This window comes from Piliocolobus tephrosceles, chromosome 11 (assembly GCF_002776525.5).
Source record: "Piliocolobus tephrosceles isolate RC106 chromosome 11, ASM277652v3, whole genome shotgun sequence".
In the NCBI taxonomy this organism is placed as follows: domain Eukaryota; kingdom Metazoa; phylum Chordata; class Mammalia; order Primates; family Cercopithecidae; genus Piliocolobus; species Piliocolobus tephrosceles.
Window position 1 is genome coordinate 82,309,072 of NC_045444.1, and position 18,278 is coordinate 82,327,349.

Sequence of the window (18,278 nt, forward strand, 5' to 3'; positions counted from 1 at the left end):
CACACACACACACACACACACACACACACACACACACACACACACACACACAAAACAAGTTAGTTTACCCAATGTTCTTGAATGTCACTGTTTTCTCAAATTTGTGGAAAGTTAGATGAAAGAGAAGAAAGGACTGTTAATCAACTAACTGTATCCCTTTTTAAAGAATTGAAGATCATTTCTTTCTGCTGCTAGGGATGCTGGCCTGCACTTTGGGTACCCTGGGTGCTTCTTGCTGAAGGGACCAAACTGTCCTGAATGCAGATGTTGTTACTGGGATTCTTGGACTGGACTTGACACTTCCCCAAACTCTCATGAAATGCTTTAACTTGGCTAGGGATGTTCTGAATAGCCATGGAGTCACATAACTGTGCTATCAGGAGTCTGGAAATGGTGTATCCCATATTTCCAGATAGCCATGGTATGTATTTATGGAGAATACTTAGCAGTTATTAAAAACACACACTTCCAACAATAATCATATCGATACATTCAAAAGATTAAATAATGGCATCTCACCTGTAACAACCTTAGTCGTTGTTCATTGTTGAATCTTTCCACTGCAGCCCAGAACCACCGAATTACAATATGATTGTCATGGTATCCTATCAAACCAATCACAAAAGCCCATGTTACTTTGACTCTTCTATATTAAGCCACCAAGATATGTGACACGAAGAGTCCCCAGACATAAATCATCCTCTTGGATTCTTTCAAAGTTATCTATAATTGGCCTGGTGTGGTGGCTCATGCCTGTAATCCCAGCACTTTGGGAGGCCAAGGAAGGCGGATCACGAGGTCAGGAGATCGAGACCATCCCCATCTTGGCTAACACGATGAAACCCCGTCCCTACTTTAAAAATACAAAAAATTAGCCAGGCGTGGTGGCGGACACCTATAGTCCCAAGCTACTTGGGAGGTTGAGGCAGGAGAATGGCGTGAACCCAGGAGGCGGAGCTTGCAGTGAGGCGAGATTGCACCACTGCACTCCAGCCTGGGCGACAGAGCAAGACTCCCTCTCAAAAAACAAAACGAAAACAAAAACAAAAGTTGTCTCTAACTTTAAGACTAAGGAATAACACTGTATATATGATCATATGAGTGTCAAAAGTTAAACCAAACAACACTAAGTGAAACCAAGAGGTCTCTGTTTTCATTTAGTGGTCACTAAGTGAAACTAGTAAAGAGAAGAACAACAAATGAGTTATTTTAACCATATCATTTCTGTAAAATACAACAGTTGTTACTGGAAATACTTCACTCTTTCAGTCATTCACATAAGAAATAATTTTCAAATACCTCTATGCCAAGCACTGTACTAAGGTTGAGGGCATAATGGCAAAGAAAACAGACCCTTCTAGGGCTTCTGGCAGAGGGGAGACACATTAATCAAATAATTTATACAAATAAGTACATAATTGCAAGCTCTCTTAAAAGCTATATATAATATTCATATTTTAAAATCAAACTAGTTTCACATTGATTTACTAATAAAAAGGGAAAAGTGACCTTTAGTTTCTTAAATAAATCGTAAATAATCACCAACTTAATTTTACTTTTATTCCATACTTCAGTAGAATTTAAGAAAATGTCAAAGGAATCACCTCATGGGCAGTGGTGGTGGATTCCAAAAACCTTTCAGTGAAAAAAAAATTAGATTCAGAGAAAAGGCTAACAAGGATTTAGTGAATCAAACCAATGAATAGACGTAGTTAATGGGTACTGAGTTAGTAGTCCAGAACAGAAGGTGGGTAGAAATTATTTTAATCCAAATTTTTCCTCCCATTTCAGTAGTTGTAGGATTTGGGAGGAATCTCACCTTACTGTTTACCATTTCAGTGATGTTTAGTCCCCTCTGGAGAAAAAAAGGATCTAAGGGAAGGGCGATCAAAACTGGATTGGACATGGGGACACATGGGCCATGCCCAGAGTTTGGTGAATACTAGCAATTTGGTACTGAGCAAATAGTTTCTCATCTACAAAAGAAATGCACTGGCTCTTTGTAGCTTTAAAGTTTTTTGACCTTATGAATTAGCCCTTTTCTGCTTCCCTTTTGCTATTTGTGCCAAACCTTTTGGAGGAGGAAGAGTGAATGTGTCTCATCATATTCTCTCCTAGCAGCTGGTGTGTGAACATATGGCAAGTGGCAGCCACAGAGCTGCTTCTTTACTCAGTGCCAAGTAGCTGGGTGAGCAAACATGGCAGCTGAGGTTCTCAGAATTTTTCTGCCCCCTCCCAAAGATTTCATTTGATAAGATTTACAATAACCATATAAATAGGTCCTTGATTAATCAGATTTAGTGAATAAGATTGTATACCATGGAAAAACAAAAATGGTTGATTCTATTAATGCATTGCTATTAGCATCTCCTGGGTCCAGGCACGGTGGCTTAAGCATGTAATCCCAGCACTTTGGGAGGCTGAGCCAGGTCATCGCTTGAGGCCAGAAATTCGAGACCAGCCTGGCAAACATGGTGAAACCCCATCTCTACCAAAAATACAAAAATGAGCCAGGTATGGTGGCTCACGCCCTCTGTCTTAAAAAAATAAATAAATAAATAAATAAAAAATAAGAATCATCTCCTGGAAGGAAGGAATGAGCTAATAATATTTATGGTAAAATATAACTTACGTAGCATGTCAGAGAAATTGTGCTCTCAGTAAAAATCGATGGGTTAACAAAGCTATAATAACCAAAGAGATATATGGATTATACATGGGGCCAATTGGAAAAGACTTATTTCAGCAATTGGACTTCAGAAATAGCAGCAATGGAAACGGCAGTTAAATACAGCCTTTCAGATTAAATGTGTAAGCAGGGCCAGCCTGTGGTGCAGGGATGAGCTGGAAAAGGCAAGCACAGGCATAACCAAAAGCAATTTAGCAAATGTTAAGGCATTTTTTTACTCCAAACTTTTAAAACTACTTTTTTAAAAAAAATCTCTGCTTCAACTTAGAGATAACTAGAGAACTGTCAGCTCTCAATTTACTCTGCTAAGTGATTAATTCAGTGATGTGAAGTTTGTAGTTTTCATTCTCCAAGTTCAGAACTACTTCTAATCTCTTACACTTCGAGTTAAAAAAGAAAACCCAAACCACAAAATAACTGGTATTTGTCAGGAATTTCTGAAGGCTTTCTAACATGGTGATAAATTTCAGAACATGTATTCTTTGCTTAAAATCATTTAATAAAACCTTAACTCTGGGTTACCATCAGGTCCCTTGCAAAATATTAGTTAAACACTCAAATTTCAATGGGTTTGGTCCCAGTTACGAATCGATAATTTGTACTAATCTGCAGAAAGGTCACTTTTAAAGCTTCCCATTTTGTGAAGTGTCAGATAGTGCAGTTTTTAACTAATCTTACTACAGTCTTCTTTTCACTTGAAATTCATGCTTGAATTTAGAACTTCTCCAATAATGCCGTATTTTGGGAACTGTGTCTTATTCCATTCAAGTAGTCTGACTATGAATGGTAACTGGTAAGGAGCGTAGTGAATGGTGGAAGAACTGTGCTGATTGGGAACCTCAAAGGGTGTGCTTCTTTAAGTTTTAGAAACAAAATGGAATAGGTGGAGTTTGACCAGCTGGATGTTAGCATCCTGGTGCTTCACTGGCAACACCATAAAGTAATTAATTAGTGTTCTTATGGTCACATTTCTTCACCAACAATTAAGAGTTATGACATCCTTTGATGCTGTGTAAACAGTCCTTCTCCCATCTGACAGATGAGGTAACTAGGAAAAGAAGAGAATGTACCTTGCCCAAGGTCTCAAGGGAGCCTGCAATCAGACCTATGATTAGAGTCCAAGTGCTGTTGCCTGTCCTATAGTCAGTTGGCAAGCTGAACCAATGCCTTCCTTTAATCCGAAATTTAAAATCTAGCCATCTATAAATCAAATTTCACCTCCTCTATATTCTGTGTTGTTTCTCCAATCACTTAGGTCTATTTCAGCTGTGCCTGCGATGACCAATTCCAGTTCTCTTGCATCAAAAACAGATACCAGCCTGGCATCCACCACCTGTGGAATAAAAAGAGTACAAGGCATGGCTTAGGAACCTGGAGAAAATATCAGCTATAATTAAGTCTTAGAAAAGGGGACACATGGAGTTTCAGGAATAATATGTGTGTACCTTGTGTTGGCACTTGAAAACCTGTAAAGCTCCCTACAAATATAAGGCATTCTTTAGTATAAGGTTGATGAGATTTGCCTTGACAGAATTTTTGTTTTATAATTGACTGCTGATTAATCTAGGTCCCATCCACCTTTAGGAAAATACCTAGTGTTTCTACAGAAAAAGCCACACACAATACATGCCAACTTTTTCTGACCTCAGATATAATGATTTCACATAGCAAGCATGAGATTTGATTACCCGTATCTAAGCATAAGATGCATGGCTTAAATGTTACTAGTGGTCATTAAATCAACAAATGCTACTTGAGTTCAGTCCATAACATTTATTTCAGTGATCTCTCGTAACAGTGAGTTAAGCTTCTTTTGGTGCTCTTGAAACAGAAGGGAAAAAATATTGAACCTTTCACATGGAGAGAGCAACAGTAAATACAGCAGAAATAGTCTACACATGTAAAGTACGATAAGATGGATTGTGGCATCATTGATATCAGACTGCAAACTCCTCCTACTGCTAATTGTCTTTACCTCATAGAAGCCACGCACTAAACTCTCTGTTTGTTGTACAACACCCCTCTCAATCCTCCACTTCACCATCCTTTCGATGTACTCCTTCTTGTTCTTCTCTGTAACTGGGATATTGGCACCCCCAGGCTTTAATTCTCGTTCAGTTATCTGAGATTAAAAAATAAAAAGAATGACTATAAAGCAGTACTCTTAATGTTATAAGAACATTACTAGCAGTGAGCTGAAATCAGCCAGCTACCTGTCCCCAGCCCTGCCCTAGGCACATCCCACAAGCTGGCAGTGAGGCCCCAGGCACTCATGGAGCACATGCACTCAGGAAAAACTAGGCATTGAGCTGGTGCTTGAAAGCTTTGGTGATTTATATATATGTATATATATTGCTGGTACTACAGGTTAAGTTTTAAAATGCAGACGAATTGGCTTCAGATACCAGCCTGCTACTATTTGAATGTTTGACAAAACCCATTTTCACAAATTTCTCAGAATTGACTATATCTAGAGTAAAGATTTACTTTAAAGAAGCAGAATTACACTCAAGTGAATGTTAAATTGAGAACTTTTTCAAAATACATGGAAATCAGAAAAGCAGCTAAAGATTAATGCCTAAATAAGAATATTACTTATAAACTAGTATATAATTTCTGGAAGAAATGTCTTCCCTACTCTTCCACCAATTATTGAAAAAATATCAATATATTCTGTTTTTAAGTCTTCCCTAAAACATTGCTTATGTTCCCTTAGCTTCAAAAAAATCAATTTTGGTTCTTTTTTTTTTTTTCTTTTCTTTTCTTTTTTGAGATAGGGTCTCACTCTTGTCCCCCAGGCTAGAGTGCAATGGCATGATGATCCAGGCTCACTGCAGTCTCAACCTCCTCAGCTCAGGTGACCCTCCCACCTTGGCCTCCTGAGTAGCTGGGACTACAGGTGTGTGCCACCACACCTGGCTAATTTTTGTATTTTTTGTAGAGACAGGGTTTCACCATGTTGCCTAGGCTGGTCCTGAATTTCTAGGCTCAACTGATCCTCCCGTCTTGGCCTCCCAAAGTGCTGGGATTATAGGCATGAGCCACCGTGCCCAGCCACCATTCTATAAATGGAATTAAAAAATTCCATAGCGTGGACTTCAAAAAAACTGCATTCTATATAAGGTAAATTATCATATTTTAGGGGATATTTTAGTTGGAAATAAAAAGAAGATTGCTTACAACATAAAAGGTTATCACCATCTGTAATTTACAGCATCTTAATCTGCAGCTGACATTAATTCTAACCTTTGTAACTGCGATTATTATAACTGTGTGTGATCTGGAGTTTAAATCACCCAATAAACCACAAAGAAATAAGCATCTGATCTTAGCCATGGAGTTAATTCTTCACTCGTCAATAGCCTTCAGTTACCACACTTAGGCACCAGGTGTGCAGATACACACACCTGCCCAAATACTTCTTCGTTCACAGTGAACGTGAGGTCTAGGATGTCATGGATATCATTGTCTTTCATCCACTGCAGGCTCTGATGGAACTCTTCATCAAGGTATTCTAGATCACTCAGGTCACATAGACTAAGATGACAAACAGACAGAAACAAATATGTAGGCATGGCTATTAGCAAAAACCCATATTAATAAGGAAAGAAACTAAGAATTAAAGAGAAGAACAAGAGCCACTACATGGGCAGTGATTTCTGGAATGTTCTTAGTCCAAGTCCAGTAATTAAACCAGTGAAATAATTCAGAAATTTGTTATAAAATTAGAAAGTCCTAAATATATAATATGCCACAGGAATCATTCAGCCTGTGTCTTTCTTTATAGACACAGAACTGGAGGTGCAAAGAATGAGTGCCATCTGCGCAGTCATCCATCATCAATGCCAGATCAGGAACTGGCACTCGGTTGACAACTGGGATCCAGTATTCTTTCTGGCTATATTATGCTACCTTAAAATACTGTTATCTTAATTTGAAATAATTTATATATTTCTATAGTATATTTTAACTTTGTTTTTTGTTGAAAGACACGATTTTTATTTTATTTAATATTTATTTTACTTTATTATTTTGTTTTTTATTAAAGACATGATTCATGTTCACATACATTCCCTTTTTCTTCATGGTTCTTATTCTGAAAACAGTAAGCCACAGAACCTGTCTTCAATCTGTATTTCTCCCCCACATTTTTTAATTGCAGAGAAAGAGTCTATATGAGGTATAGTTACTGTTCCATGGCCCTGTTGTACAGTGGTAGTCATCAATTTGCCATAGCTGTTTTGAAATTTCACTCCCCTAAGCCCAATTTCAAGGGCCATTTTTTTCAGTTCAATCTGAACATTCATTAGGCATCAAGTATGTACCAGATATCTGAATAGCTACTTGATGAATAGTCACTACCCTCAGGAGCTGATGGGCTAACTGGGGAGCCAGGTACACAAATAGATAAGTTAATACAAAGTGATAAGTGATAACATAAGATTGGTAACATTTAAAATTCATGTACTTTTTAAATGTATGTCACATTTCCATTTAACAAAAGAAGGTAGGGACAGGGATTTAGCTGTCAGAGCACACACGAGGGCCATTTTCTTTGACTGAGAGATTCAGGAAAAGCTTTTTGCAGAAGATGATGCCTACATTAAATCTTTCAGGACGTTTAAAAGCAAGAGAGGTAAAAAGGAATAACTAAAGGGGGAGAAGGGGAAAGAGAAAGGAGAGAGAATAACATGAACAAAATACAAAGGCATGGAAGTGTACAGAGAACTCCAAGCATATCAGCAGTTTGAGAGAGTTAACCTCAAGACAGAATTTCTAGAGAACGAGGCCAGCAAGGCAGCAGGCCTTAATGTCATCCTAAGGAGACTAGTGATTCACAACTACCAAAAGATTTTAAGACAGGGCATGACATGATCAGAAGTGAAATGTGAATTATAAACCCATAAACTTCCAGCTCCTCTGGAAGTCCCGGTGTGAAGGATTATTTAAAATGGGGTGGGATGAGGGGCAGTTATCATTAGAGGGTAGAGACCAATGAATAGACCCCTACAATAATATGGCCAAAATAAGATAAGGGCTCTAACTAGGGCTGGGCTATTAAGGTTGGAGAGAAGAAGATCAATTTGAAAATCATTTAGGAGGCAAACATGTAGCAATCATGGAATAGTTTTATTGGGGGAGTATAAAGAAGGATATCTAAAATGGGGGTGACAAATGAACTCATGTCAAAACTAACTATAATTAATTGCCAAGCTTGAGCACTATCCGTTAAAAAGATTTCTAAGACCACAATGAGTTCAGTGGGAAATAGTACCACAGGTGATTTGTGAACTCTACCCTGGGAATGATGGGGTAGAGTAGAGATGGTGAAGGGTAGAACATGTACTGTGTATTTGTCATCGCTGTTTAAGGGTGACTCCCAATTTCTGACCAGAGTGGCCTGAGAATAGTGGCACTATTAACTGTAACAGGGCCTGTGGGAGAAGGTATACCTTTAGGGAGGGAAACTTGATGAGCTTAGTCTTAACCATGTTGATTCTGAAGTCCTTGTAAGACATCCGAGTGGAGTCTGGTGGACTGTTGAGCATGTGAGGCTACACCTTAAGGGAGATCAAGACTGAGAGTACAGATTTGAGAATCAGAAGAGATAAGACAGGCAAAGAAATTCTCCCCCATGAGAACATACTGAGTGAGAAAAGCAGGGGCCCAGTGACAGAAGCTTCAGGTATACCAAGGGTTAAGGGCAAATCAGAAGAGGGGCTCATGAAGAAGACAGAAAAGTTAAAAAAAAAAAAAAAGAGCGCGCACAGTACAGTGTCATAGATGCCAGCTCTGGAGAAAGGACCCAGGAATAAATGGTGGTGGGGGGGGGTGGTACACAGTGTCAGAAGCAGCAGCGTGATCCAATAAGATACAGACTAACCAGTATTCTTTAAATGCCTCCACAGGTTTTCTGGTGGGAAGGAAACCAGGCTGAAGTGTGTTGAGGGTGTGAATATGAGGTAAGTGTAGAGAGTCAGTAGAGACTAGTCTTTCAGGAAGCTTAAATGAGAAGATAAGAGATAAGGCAATGAAATAGGAAGATGCAAAGTGGCCACAAAGAACCAAAGAGACAGAAAATGGCACCTGTTTCCCAGTGCTACAGCTGTGAAGACACTGAAAGACAGCAGGGCAAAAGTCTTTCTACTGACCCTCCCAAGGGCCCACAAGAAGCATTTTGTTTGCTTTCATTTGAGGTCTAGGCTTCCATTTTACAGTAAGCGGGTACGTGGCCTCAGTTAGGGAATGGGCTAGACAGAGCCAAGTGAGAATTCAGTGAGCTCTCATTGCAGATTTGAGCTACTATCCCACAGACAGCTGCCTTCTGTTCAGCCTTGTAAATGGCTGCTGATTATAGGACACAAACGATTAGCCCTATATTTTACAATAATCGCAATCTTTCATTAACAATGAAGAACAAGTTCTGTGAATGCTGAATTTTCATTTTCCATAATAAATTACTAAGGTCATAGAGAAAGTTTAAGAAACATATGGCACTGTCCATCCCTGACAAACAAATAAAAAATAAAACCAAAACAAAGGAAAATGAAGATTTGAATGAGGAGTAAGCATTTGAAAATTTGCATCAAGCCAAATACAAAATGTATCTCATAAAGGAGAGGGGGCTGTGAGTCACTAAGACTAACCCACAACTATTCTATTAATAATCTGCATTAACACCACAGGAATTCCAGGGCTGCGTTTGAAGTACAATTGTTTTAAAGAAACACGTGCTGCAACAAATGAGAATAGATTTTGGGGGATAGAGCAAAACTAAAACTCTGGGGGCTAAATAGGTCAGAGGCAGGAAAAACACAGTAATCATATTTGAAATTGTATTAGTTTCAGAAATATAAACCACTATTAGGTTCAATAACAACAGATTTGAGATTGTGAACAGATAAACAATGACTTTGACAGAAGAATTTTTTCAATAAAGTAAATACTGTATTTTACATGCTAATTACACAAGTGATAAAAATATTCTTACATTCTGAGAAGAGCCTTATAAAAGGGCCGTGTGAAGAAGGCATCCAACAAATACTGGTGTATTAGTGCAAGACCAAGGATCCTACCACTGAATCGGAACCTGTGAAGGAAACGCATGAGATGGCTTACACGTCATGGAGCAGTTTCTAGGTGGTTCCATATGCTTTCTAGAATGCCTTCCAGCTCTAACCATCTAAATTTTTCCAATATTAATTGCCTACTAGGTCGTGAGAGTTTGTATGCACCATGGGCTGTGTCTTCATCGGGCCAGTGATATAGTTTGTATACTTGTCCCTGCCCAAATGTCATGTTGAATTGCAATCCCCATTGCTGGGGGTGGGACCTGGTGGGAGGTGTTTGGATCATGGAGGCTGATCCCTTATGGCTTGGTGCTATCTTCGTGATAGTGAGTTCTCATGAAATCTGGTCATATAAAAGTGTGTGGCACCTCCCCCCAACTTTCCCCCTCTCTCTCTCTCCTGCTTTTGTCATATGATGTGCCTGCTTCCCCTTTGCCTTCCACCATGATTAAAAAAGCTCCCTGAGACCATCCCCAAAGCCCAGTGATTTGGGTACTATGCTTCCTGTACAGCCTGCAGAATCATGAGCCAATTAAACCTCTTTTCTTTATAAATTACCAGTCTCAGGTAATTCTTTATAGCAATGCAAGAATGGACTAATACAGCCAGTAATTCGTACCTACTTGCTGAAGAATCAGTTTCCCTCATATTTAGAGACCCTGCTCCACCTTCACTCCATGTCAGCAATGTAGCACCCCACATTCATGAATCCCCTGTGAGCATTTCAGTGACATTTCCCCAAACCAATTCTCAGAGATGTTGACAGATGAGACCTCTGGAAGTGGGGAAAATGCTATCCCCTTCTAGTGTGTATGCATGAATATTAGCAGGATTTCTCTAACACAAACTCAGTAGCAATTCTCTTCTGAGGAAAGGCCCAGTCTCAGATCAAGAAAGTTCCTATCTCTATTCTCTATCAAGCCCCATTCCTGATATTTTCACCATTCAAGAATTATGCACATGGACATTTGGGGGGGTTTCTTCTGGGACATTCTGTTCTCTAAAATGTCAAGGCTCAATTCTATTCTGAATCACTTTGGAAACTTTATTAAACATATTTGTTATGACTGGATTTGCTGCCTGAGATGCAAACTTACTTTCTCTTTCAAAAGGGTTCAAGTTTCTAGCTCTTTGAAAGTCTGATGCCTTCCAAACATGTAAATCCATACTGAGTTCGTACTGTAAGTTTGTCATTTTAGTATTAGGCAGCCATTTTAAGAACAATGTCCAGCAGTATGGTTCCTCTTTATTTCCATTTATTTAGCACAACTGTAATAGTCACAGTTAGAAGGACTCCAAATTGCAGCTAAACAGATGTTAATTTGAAGAGTAAGTCCTAAAAGATAATGCCCTCCACCCACCAATATTAATCTCATGATTCAAATATGCTTTTTCCATGAATCCTGCTCATATTCTTTCCTTTGTTGCTATCAAGGAAAATGAACAGGAACAAGCAAACAGGGGTTATACAAATATTTAAAGTCTATAAATGCAGAGATTTAAAAAAGATGTAAGGACATTTGGAAAGAGTGCAATTTGGGATTTTCAGCATAAATAATCTTTAGATGGGAATCCTAAATCGGTTTCCTTGATTTTGTGTGAGAAATTAGGAAAGAGGGAGGCAACACCTGGTTACAAACTTCAAATGGCTAATACGGTAAGTGGCCACTGCCTGTGATTCCCCACTCCTGCCCTTCTACCGTCAATGCCCCCAGGTCACCCCACCAGCCCCACTGCCCTCTAGAGCACCATCATCGCCACAGTTGAGAGTCAGAGCCCCAGCCAGAGTTCCAGCTGCCCCATCTTCTCCTCCCATGGCAGCCACTTCCCCGAGGGCGGCTCTAGAAGCTGTGTGATCTTTGGATCAGGCCTTCCCCTCCTCACCCCCACCTCAGCTTAGAGCTCATAGGCACCCACAGGTACAGCGAGGAACACAGGGATCTCACCAGGAACTCATCATCTTTCTCTTGCAATGGGAAATAACCTTTTGAATTCTACCCAACTCATTTAAATCGATCTCATGGAACAGATCAATTCCCAGCTATCAACAGATCTAGTCCTAGCTTGGAGACTGCCTATATATTTAAATTTGACAATAAAAACAAGAGTCAAATGAGGTATTTAACTGAAAATATGATTTTGCCCAAGGGAAATAATGTTTTAATGTTTAAATGTGGGTTCTATAAAAAAACAAATATCATAGAAAATCGCCTGAAGAAAAGTGTTGGGGAAAAAATACTTACCATTCATGGTGATTGTCTACAAAAGCAGACATAGGACTTATTTGTACTGTGTATGTGTCATTGGCTGAATATTCAAATAAGCCATAATATGGGTTAAAGAGTTCTCTGGATACCAGGAAGAAAAACTCTCTGGAAGGCCCACTGTAATCCAGCCTGTAACAAAAATCCACAAAAAGAACAATCTGTTACTTTTTTCCCAGATATTGGGCACTTTTTCTCCAGAGCTCAAGTTTCCATAGGATGCTCATTACAAATCTAATTGTCCACATGCCAGAGCTGTCCAAAACAAACTGAATGATCATAGTTTCTGATCTCATTGTGTCTTGATCCAGATTAGTAAAATGGACATTTATGTGGAGCACACCTAAAACCAAGCCACACATAACACAACAGGCATACAACAGGCAATATTCTAATACATACAATAGGCAATCTGCTAATATTTTGATTATGTAAATATGTATAAAGAGGTAAACCTTTCAAATTTCAGGAGCAAGCTTATACAAAAAGGAAGCACAATGAGAAAGCTTCATTTAAACAGGGTAAAACCAGGGGGGAATCAGATACATATGCTCACAGGACATGGAGTCCTCATGGATGTCTGAAACATTTTTAAATGGGAGAAGAAAGATACTTCGGTGAATTCGAGATAAGACATTACAGATACAAGTCCCCTTAGGGAGATCAGTAGCAAAAAATGGAGTGATAGGGTGTAAATGAAAACTTTAAATGATAAAACACCAAGGAAAACTACAGACAAGAAAAATGAGGGTGCCTAAAGCTTCCTAAGGAAGGCGTTCGGAGAAAGAGGCTGAAACTCTTAACACCCGAGCTACAGTATAAATTCTACTTTACTCACAAAGATGTCAGGGTCAAACCGAAGTATAAGAAAAGATTGTGTGAGGTCTGAGGAATGACAAGTGGCCAAAAATGATGAGAGTAAAAAACGCAAAGTAAGGAGGACTTTGCAGTAGAGCAATGTGACGTGCTAAATTTAAAATGAAAAATATAAAGGACATCGACCCTATGGATAAAAAGTATACACGTGGGCTCAAAGATAGGGAAGGAATGCTGAAAAGGGAATGAAGGCAACTGAGAAGCTGGGGTGGAGGAGGGATTGTGAAAGACTTTTCTTCTCCTTCTTCCTCTTTTCTCTATCTTATTTTTTCTTCTTTTTGAATTTTTTTCTGTGGGTATCATTGCATTTTTTTAATGAAAAAAAAAAATCTGAGTCTTGTTCAGTGATAGGATTGTGTGATGGAGAAAAAAATGGATCCTAGGCCGGGCATGTTGGCTCATGCCTGTAATCACAGCATTTTGGGAAGCCAAAGCAGGAAGATTCATTGAGTCAAGGAGTTTGAGATAAGCCTGGGCAACATAGTGACACAGTGAGACTCTTGTCTCTACAAAAAATAAGAAAAAATTAGCCAGGTGTGGTGGCATGTGCCGGTAGTCCAGCTACTTGGGAGGTTGAGGCAGGAGCATCTCTTAAGCCCAAGAGTTTGAGGCTGCATGAGCTATGATCACATCACTGCGCTCCAGCCCCGGCGATGGAGAAAGAACAACAGCAACAAAAAGGATACTATAGGCAGAATGTAAATAAAAATGGTTTACACAGAACAGACTTCAACTATTCATACTACTTTCCCAATGTTTGTTATATCTGAATATATATGTACTATTATTTAATATTTTTCATTAAATCAACTTTAGATCTATTCGCTTTTTTAATAGAACTTTGTCTTACACAATCTTTATAAAGTTTTGATGTGCTAACTCTATTGTTTCCCAATATACCTTAAAATGAATACATGAATATTAAAATAAAAAACATCAGTCTTTGTAGTAGCTAAAATCATTTAACACATCACCAGTGGTATTAAAATCCTCACACCCATACTGTGCTGACGGGAACTTCTGTGTAAAGAAAAATGCAAACAGCAGACTCCCAGGGCCAGAGAGGCTGTAGGTGACACAATGGACCTGCCCTCTGGGGTGGCTGAATATAACATGCTAACAGGTGGCTCCCAGGATCGGTGGGACCATCCTCAGGTTATTCTGAGGACTCCCAAAGCAGTACCCTGGCTGCCTCCTCAGTGCAGGGTGCACAGACTACCTGTCCCTCCTTACGCTGTGACGAAGGCGGCCTTTGTGGCTTCCTCCCGTTGACCCACTTCTGGCCTGTGACACCGCCAGGAACAAGTAGAATACTTCTTCCACTTGAACGTTCTTTACATACTCAGAGACTTTCTTTCAAAAAAAGTCTGTGTGCTGATTACATATGGGGTACTAATCTAGATCCTAAAGATGTAAAATGTTTTGAAAGTCATTTTCCATCAGAGCTCTAGGTTTAGCAGTTTCCGTCTCCTGGTCTCTGCCTCCTTCTCTCTCTTTCCCACTCCTGAGCATGGCCACTTCCTGCAACCTTCTCTCAGGGCAGGGGTGGGAATTCCCTCTCTACCCTGGTGTCAGTAGACTTGATGGTAACACTCCAGGTGAGGTCTTTTCAGCACAGAGCTTAGAAAGTCCTTGATACTTTTCTCCAGTGATGCTGGTTTAACTTATCCTGCCTTTGGGGCGACTACTTTACTTTGTTGACTTACAAGGTGCTAGTCATCAGCTAAAGCCCCAAATCTTTCATGTATGATGCTTAACCCAGGACTCCCCCATCCTGTCTGCATGTAGCTGCATCTTTTAAAAGCCTTAGTACGGCCGGGTGTCATGGCTCACGCCTGTAATCCCAGCACTTTGGGAGGCTGAGGCAGGTGGATCACGAGGTCAGGAGATTGAGACCATCCTGGTCAACATGGTGAAACCCCGTCTTTACTAAAAATACAAAAAATTAGCCGGGTGTAGTGGCAGACTCCTGTAGTCCCAGCTACTTGGGAGGATGAGGCAGGAGAATGGTGTGAACCCGGGAGGGGGAGCTTGCAGTGAGCCGAGATTGTGCTACTGCACTCCAGCCTGGGTGACACTGCGAGAGGCTCCATCTCAAAAAAAAAAAAAAAAAAAAAAAAAAAAAAAAAATCTAGCTTACAATACCCTAGGGTGTACGCAACCTCAAGGAGTGGGTACACTACTAAGTGTGAGGCACAGAGTGAGCACCAGTCAGCTATGGTCATTCTCTGTGAGGCTTTCAGACACAATAAAGCATACAATGGATAAGGTCTGAGACAGCTGAAACATGAGGCAAATACTTCAGGAGTCAGTTTTCTTACAGACAACTGGTAAAAGTAAAATAGGATTTTGCCTGCTTAAAATTAAACTGTGGCATTCAGTTAGAAGTATCAGGGTTTCTTTAAGCTTTAACTCTGAGTATTTTAATAATACTGCACTTACAAAGTGCATTACAATTATCTGTATATGTGCCTGCCTCCCCTATACATACATACTAGTCTATAACTACACTGGGGGCAGGGACCATGTTTTACTCATGTTTATATCCGTACCTAGCCTGATACACAGTGGGGGCTCAATATATATTGTTGAATCAATGAGTGGAGCTCTTTGATGCTTTCTGAAGAAAATCAACGTTGCTTACATTGTTACTTGGTATCTAGCAGATTTGCACATTTGCCTTTCAGTGGTATATTGATTCAATGACATGAACAGGTTATACCAATCCCTAAAAGATTGCTCAATTTGAAAACATTGTCAGAAATCAACAAGTAAATTATGCTTAGAAAGTTTAATATGTAAAATCTTCTCATGTGGTAAAGTTTGCTAAAACAACAAAGACTGACCTCACTGATTAGTTCCCTTTTTATGATAATAGCTGAATCTGGCTGAAGATGAGATGAATGTTCCCTGAGGAATTAAACTGAAAAGGAAAAGTCTTGTTTTCCCAAGCAAAAACAAAGCTAATAGTTCCTCTAGGAGAAAATGTATCTTCAACCGGTCAAGTTTTTATCTGCTGACTTTTAACTCTAGAAGCACTGATGGAGTCACCTCTAAAACCAAAATAGTCTTAAACTTTGATTTCATTATAATCCAAAGCCTAGAACTGCCTATCTGAGAGCAGGTTGTAGATTACAATTTATAAATAAGCCTGGCTAATTCAGTAAAACATGTCACAGCAGGGTACATCATGCCTTTGCTTCCTGTAATGTCTTAGCAACCTCTTTCATATAAATAGTTAATATGACTCATATCACAAGGATTGTCTGTTACATTCCTGTTTTGCCAGTTAGGTTGGTTCCACAGCTAAAGGCTTGGCACGGAAATGTAAAAACTCTGGACAACGGGTGTGTAGCCACACAACAGCTGCATCTGAGGGCATTTCCGAATAAGAACAGATGTCTCCAGGGGGTGGCCATGTAGTCTGGAGCCCCAAGTGCTGATAGAGCATTTTAAACATCATCACATGGCTTGGATGGCACTCCACCCAAGTTGTCAGTGGCACCCAAAATTTGTTAAAATAACAAATTTTATTATCTCATTCTTTATTTTCAACTAAGAATTACTGAAAACTAAGTGTTCTAATGAAAGCAAACTATAAAATGAAAGAAGATGATGGCCTTGGGAAGTCACACCATCACTTCCTTCAAGTTGGTTCAGGCACACATGGCCTACACACCTTCTGATTCACTCTTAGATATTTATAGTAGCAAGGAGTTAGTTCTTGAGCCAATTAAGAAAGCCTGGTAGGTGAGTAAGGAAGTTTGATATGATAAACAAAGTCTTACCAGGTGCTACCAAACCAAAGCCTACATACAGAAGCACCCTTCTTTAGAAAGGTTTGGGTAATTTAGGTTATCCTGCAAATGTCTCTTTTTGGAAGAAAAAAAAAAGCAAGACCATAAACTGTACCTTGAAGCTTCACAGATTTCTGAGAAATTATTGACCAAGCTCAGGGCCTCAAACGGCTTCTAGTGAGGATCTGATCAGTCATATGTAAGAACTGGCTGGTTACTTTATAAGCAGAGACTGAAGAAAACTCTTTCAGATCTCATCTTCCCTAGTTGCTTTCATTTGCCTGTCTCAGGGGGGTTACAGAAAGCTCAAAAGGAAGATATTACAGGAAGTTCTTAAACTTCCAAATGAAAACTGCTTGTACACATCTCCCCCCTAGTCAAAGTGTGGCTCTGTAAGACATGACTGATGTCATATTGATGGCACCTCACACATAATAAACTCATTCTTTCTTTAAGAAAGGTGCCTTTTACAGGGTTGGCTATGAAGAAACAGAGGCAGGGCAATCACAATGTAAACCTCCTCTCTTTATCCAGGTCACTTTTTCTTTAATGTTTTAGGTATTAAGAAGTTAGTGGCCCCACACCTTATCAGAACACAACAGTCTAATCCAGTATTTTTTTTTTTTAAAGAGACAGGGTGACAGGGTTTTGCTGTGTTACCCAGGCTGGAGTACAGTGGCACAATCGTAGCTCACTGTAACCTTGAGCTCCTGGACTCAAGTGATCCTCCTGCCTCAGCCTCCCAAGTGTCTAGGACTATAGGCACAAGCCATCACACCTAGCTAATTTTTTAATAGAAATGGGGTCTCACTATGTTGCCCAATCTAGTCTGGAACTCCTCACCTCAAGCAATCCTCCCACCTTGGCCTCCCAAAGTGCTGGGATTATAGGTAGGAGCCACCATGCCTAGCATCTAGGTAACTTTTTAAATCATATAACCTTTAGTTGCTAGGACTTTTAATTCAAAAGAAAATAATACACTGGAGAATGTGTAATATAATAATACAGCTGGAAAATACGTAGAATAATTCACTAAAGAATATGTAGTATTTCATTGACCTCAACCCTAAAGAAGCAACTTCTAGGTAGACTGATGCCCAGCAGAAATAGGCAACCCCTGTACGCAATTTCACACCACATTCAGTCAAGATGACTCAGTTTTCAGTCACTCCACCACAGCTGATCTCCCTTCCCCACAACTTTGCAAAGGCAGATAACCAGATTAAGTTGTGTGGAAATTTTATGACTAAAGCAAAACCTCCAGCTCTAACCAAATTAAATCACTAGTTACAAGATAGTGCTTAGAAACTACCTACTTTTTGTAAAAAGCCAAAGCATAATACAAAATGTGATCTTAGTTGATGATGAACTAACCAACTAATGTATTTGTCTTTATAGACTCGAGGATTTTTTTTTTTTTTGAGATGGAGTCTTGCTCTGTTGCCCAGGCTGGAGTGCAGTGGCACAATCTCAGTTCACTGCAAGCTCTGCCTCCCGGGTTCAAGTGATTCTCCTGCCTCAGCCTCCTGAGTAGCTGGGACCATAGGTGTCCACTACCACGCCTGGCTAATTTTTTTTGTAT

General features: G+C 39.6%; 1 protein-coding gene across 1 annotated transcript in view; it reads right to left on the reverse strand.

Moving 5' to 3' along the window:
• HECW2 (HECT, C2 and WW domain containing E3 ubiquitin protein ligase 2) overlaps positions 1-18,278 on the reverse strand; it is a 232,228-nt gene that overhangs the window by 17,290 nt on the left and 196,660 nt on the right. Inside the window, exons 21-26 of the mRNA XM_023216573.1 lie at positions 12,003-12,155; positions 9,681-9,779; positions 6,097-6,226; positions 4,665-4,811; positions 3,908-4,022; positions 520-605 (exon numbers count right to left, since the gene is read on the reverse strand). Coding sequence (XP_023072341.1) covers positions 520-605; positions 3,908-4,022; positions 4,665-4,811; positions 6,097-6,226; positions 9,681-9,779; positions 12,003-12,155 — 730 coding nt within the window. The remainder of the gene's footprint in view (positions 1-519; positions 606-3,907; positions 4,023-4,664; positions 4,812-6,096; positions 6,227-9,680; positions 9,780-12,002; positions 12,156-18,278) is intronic.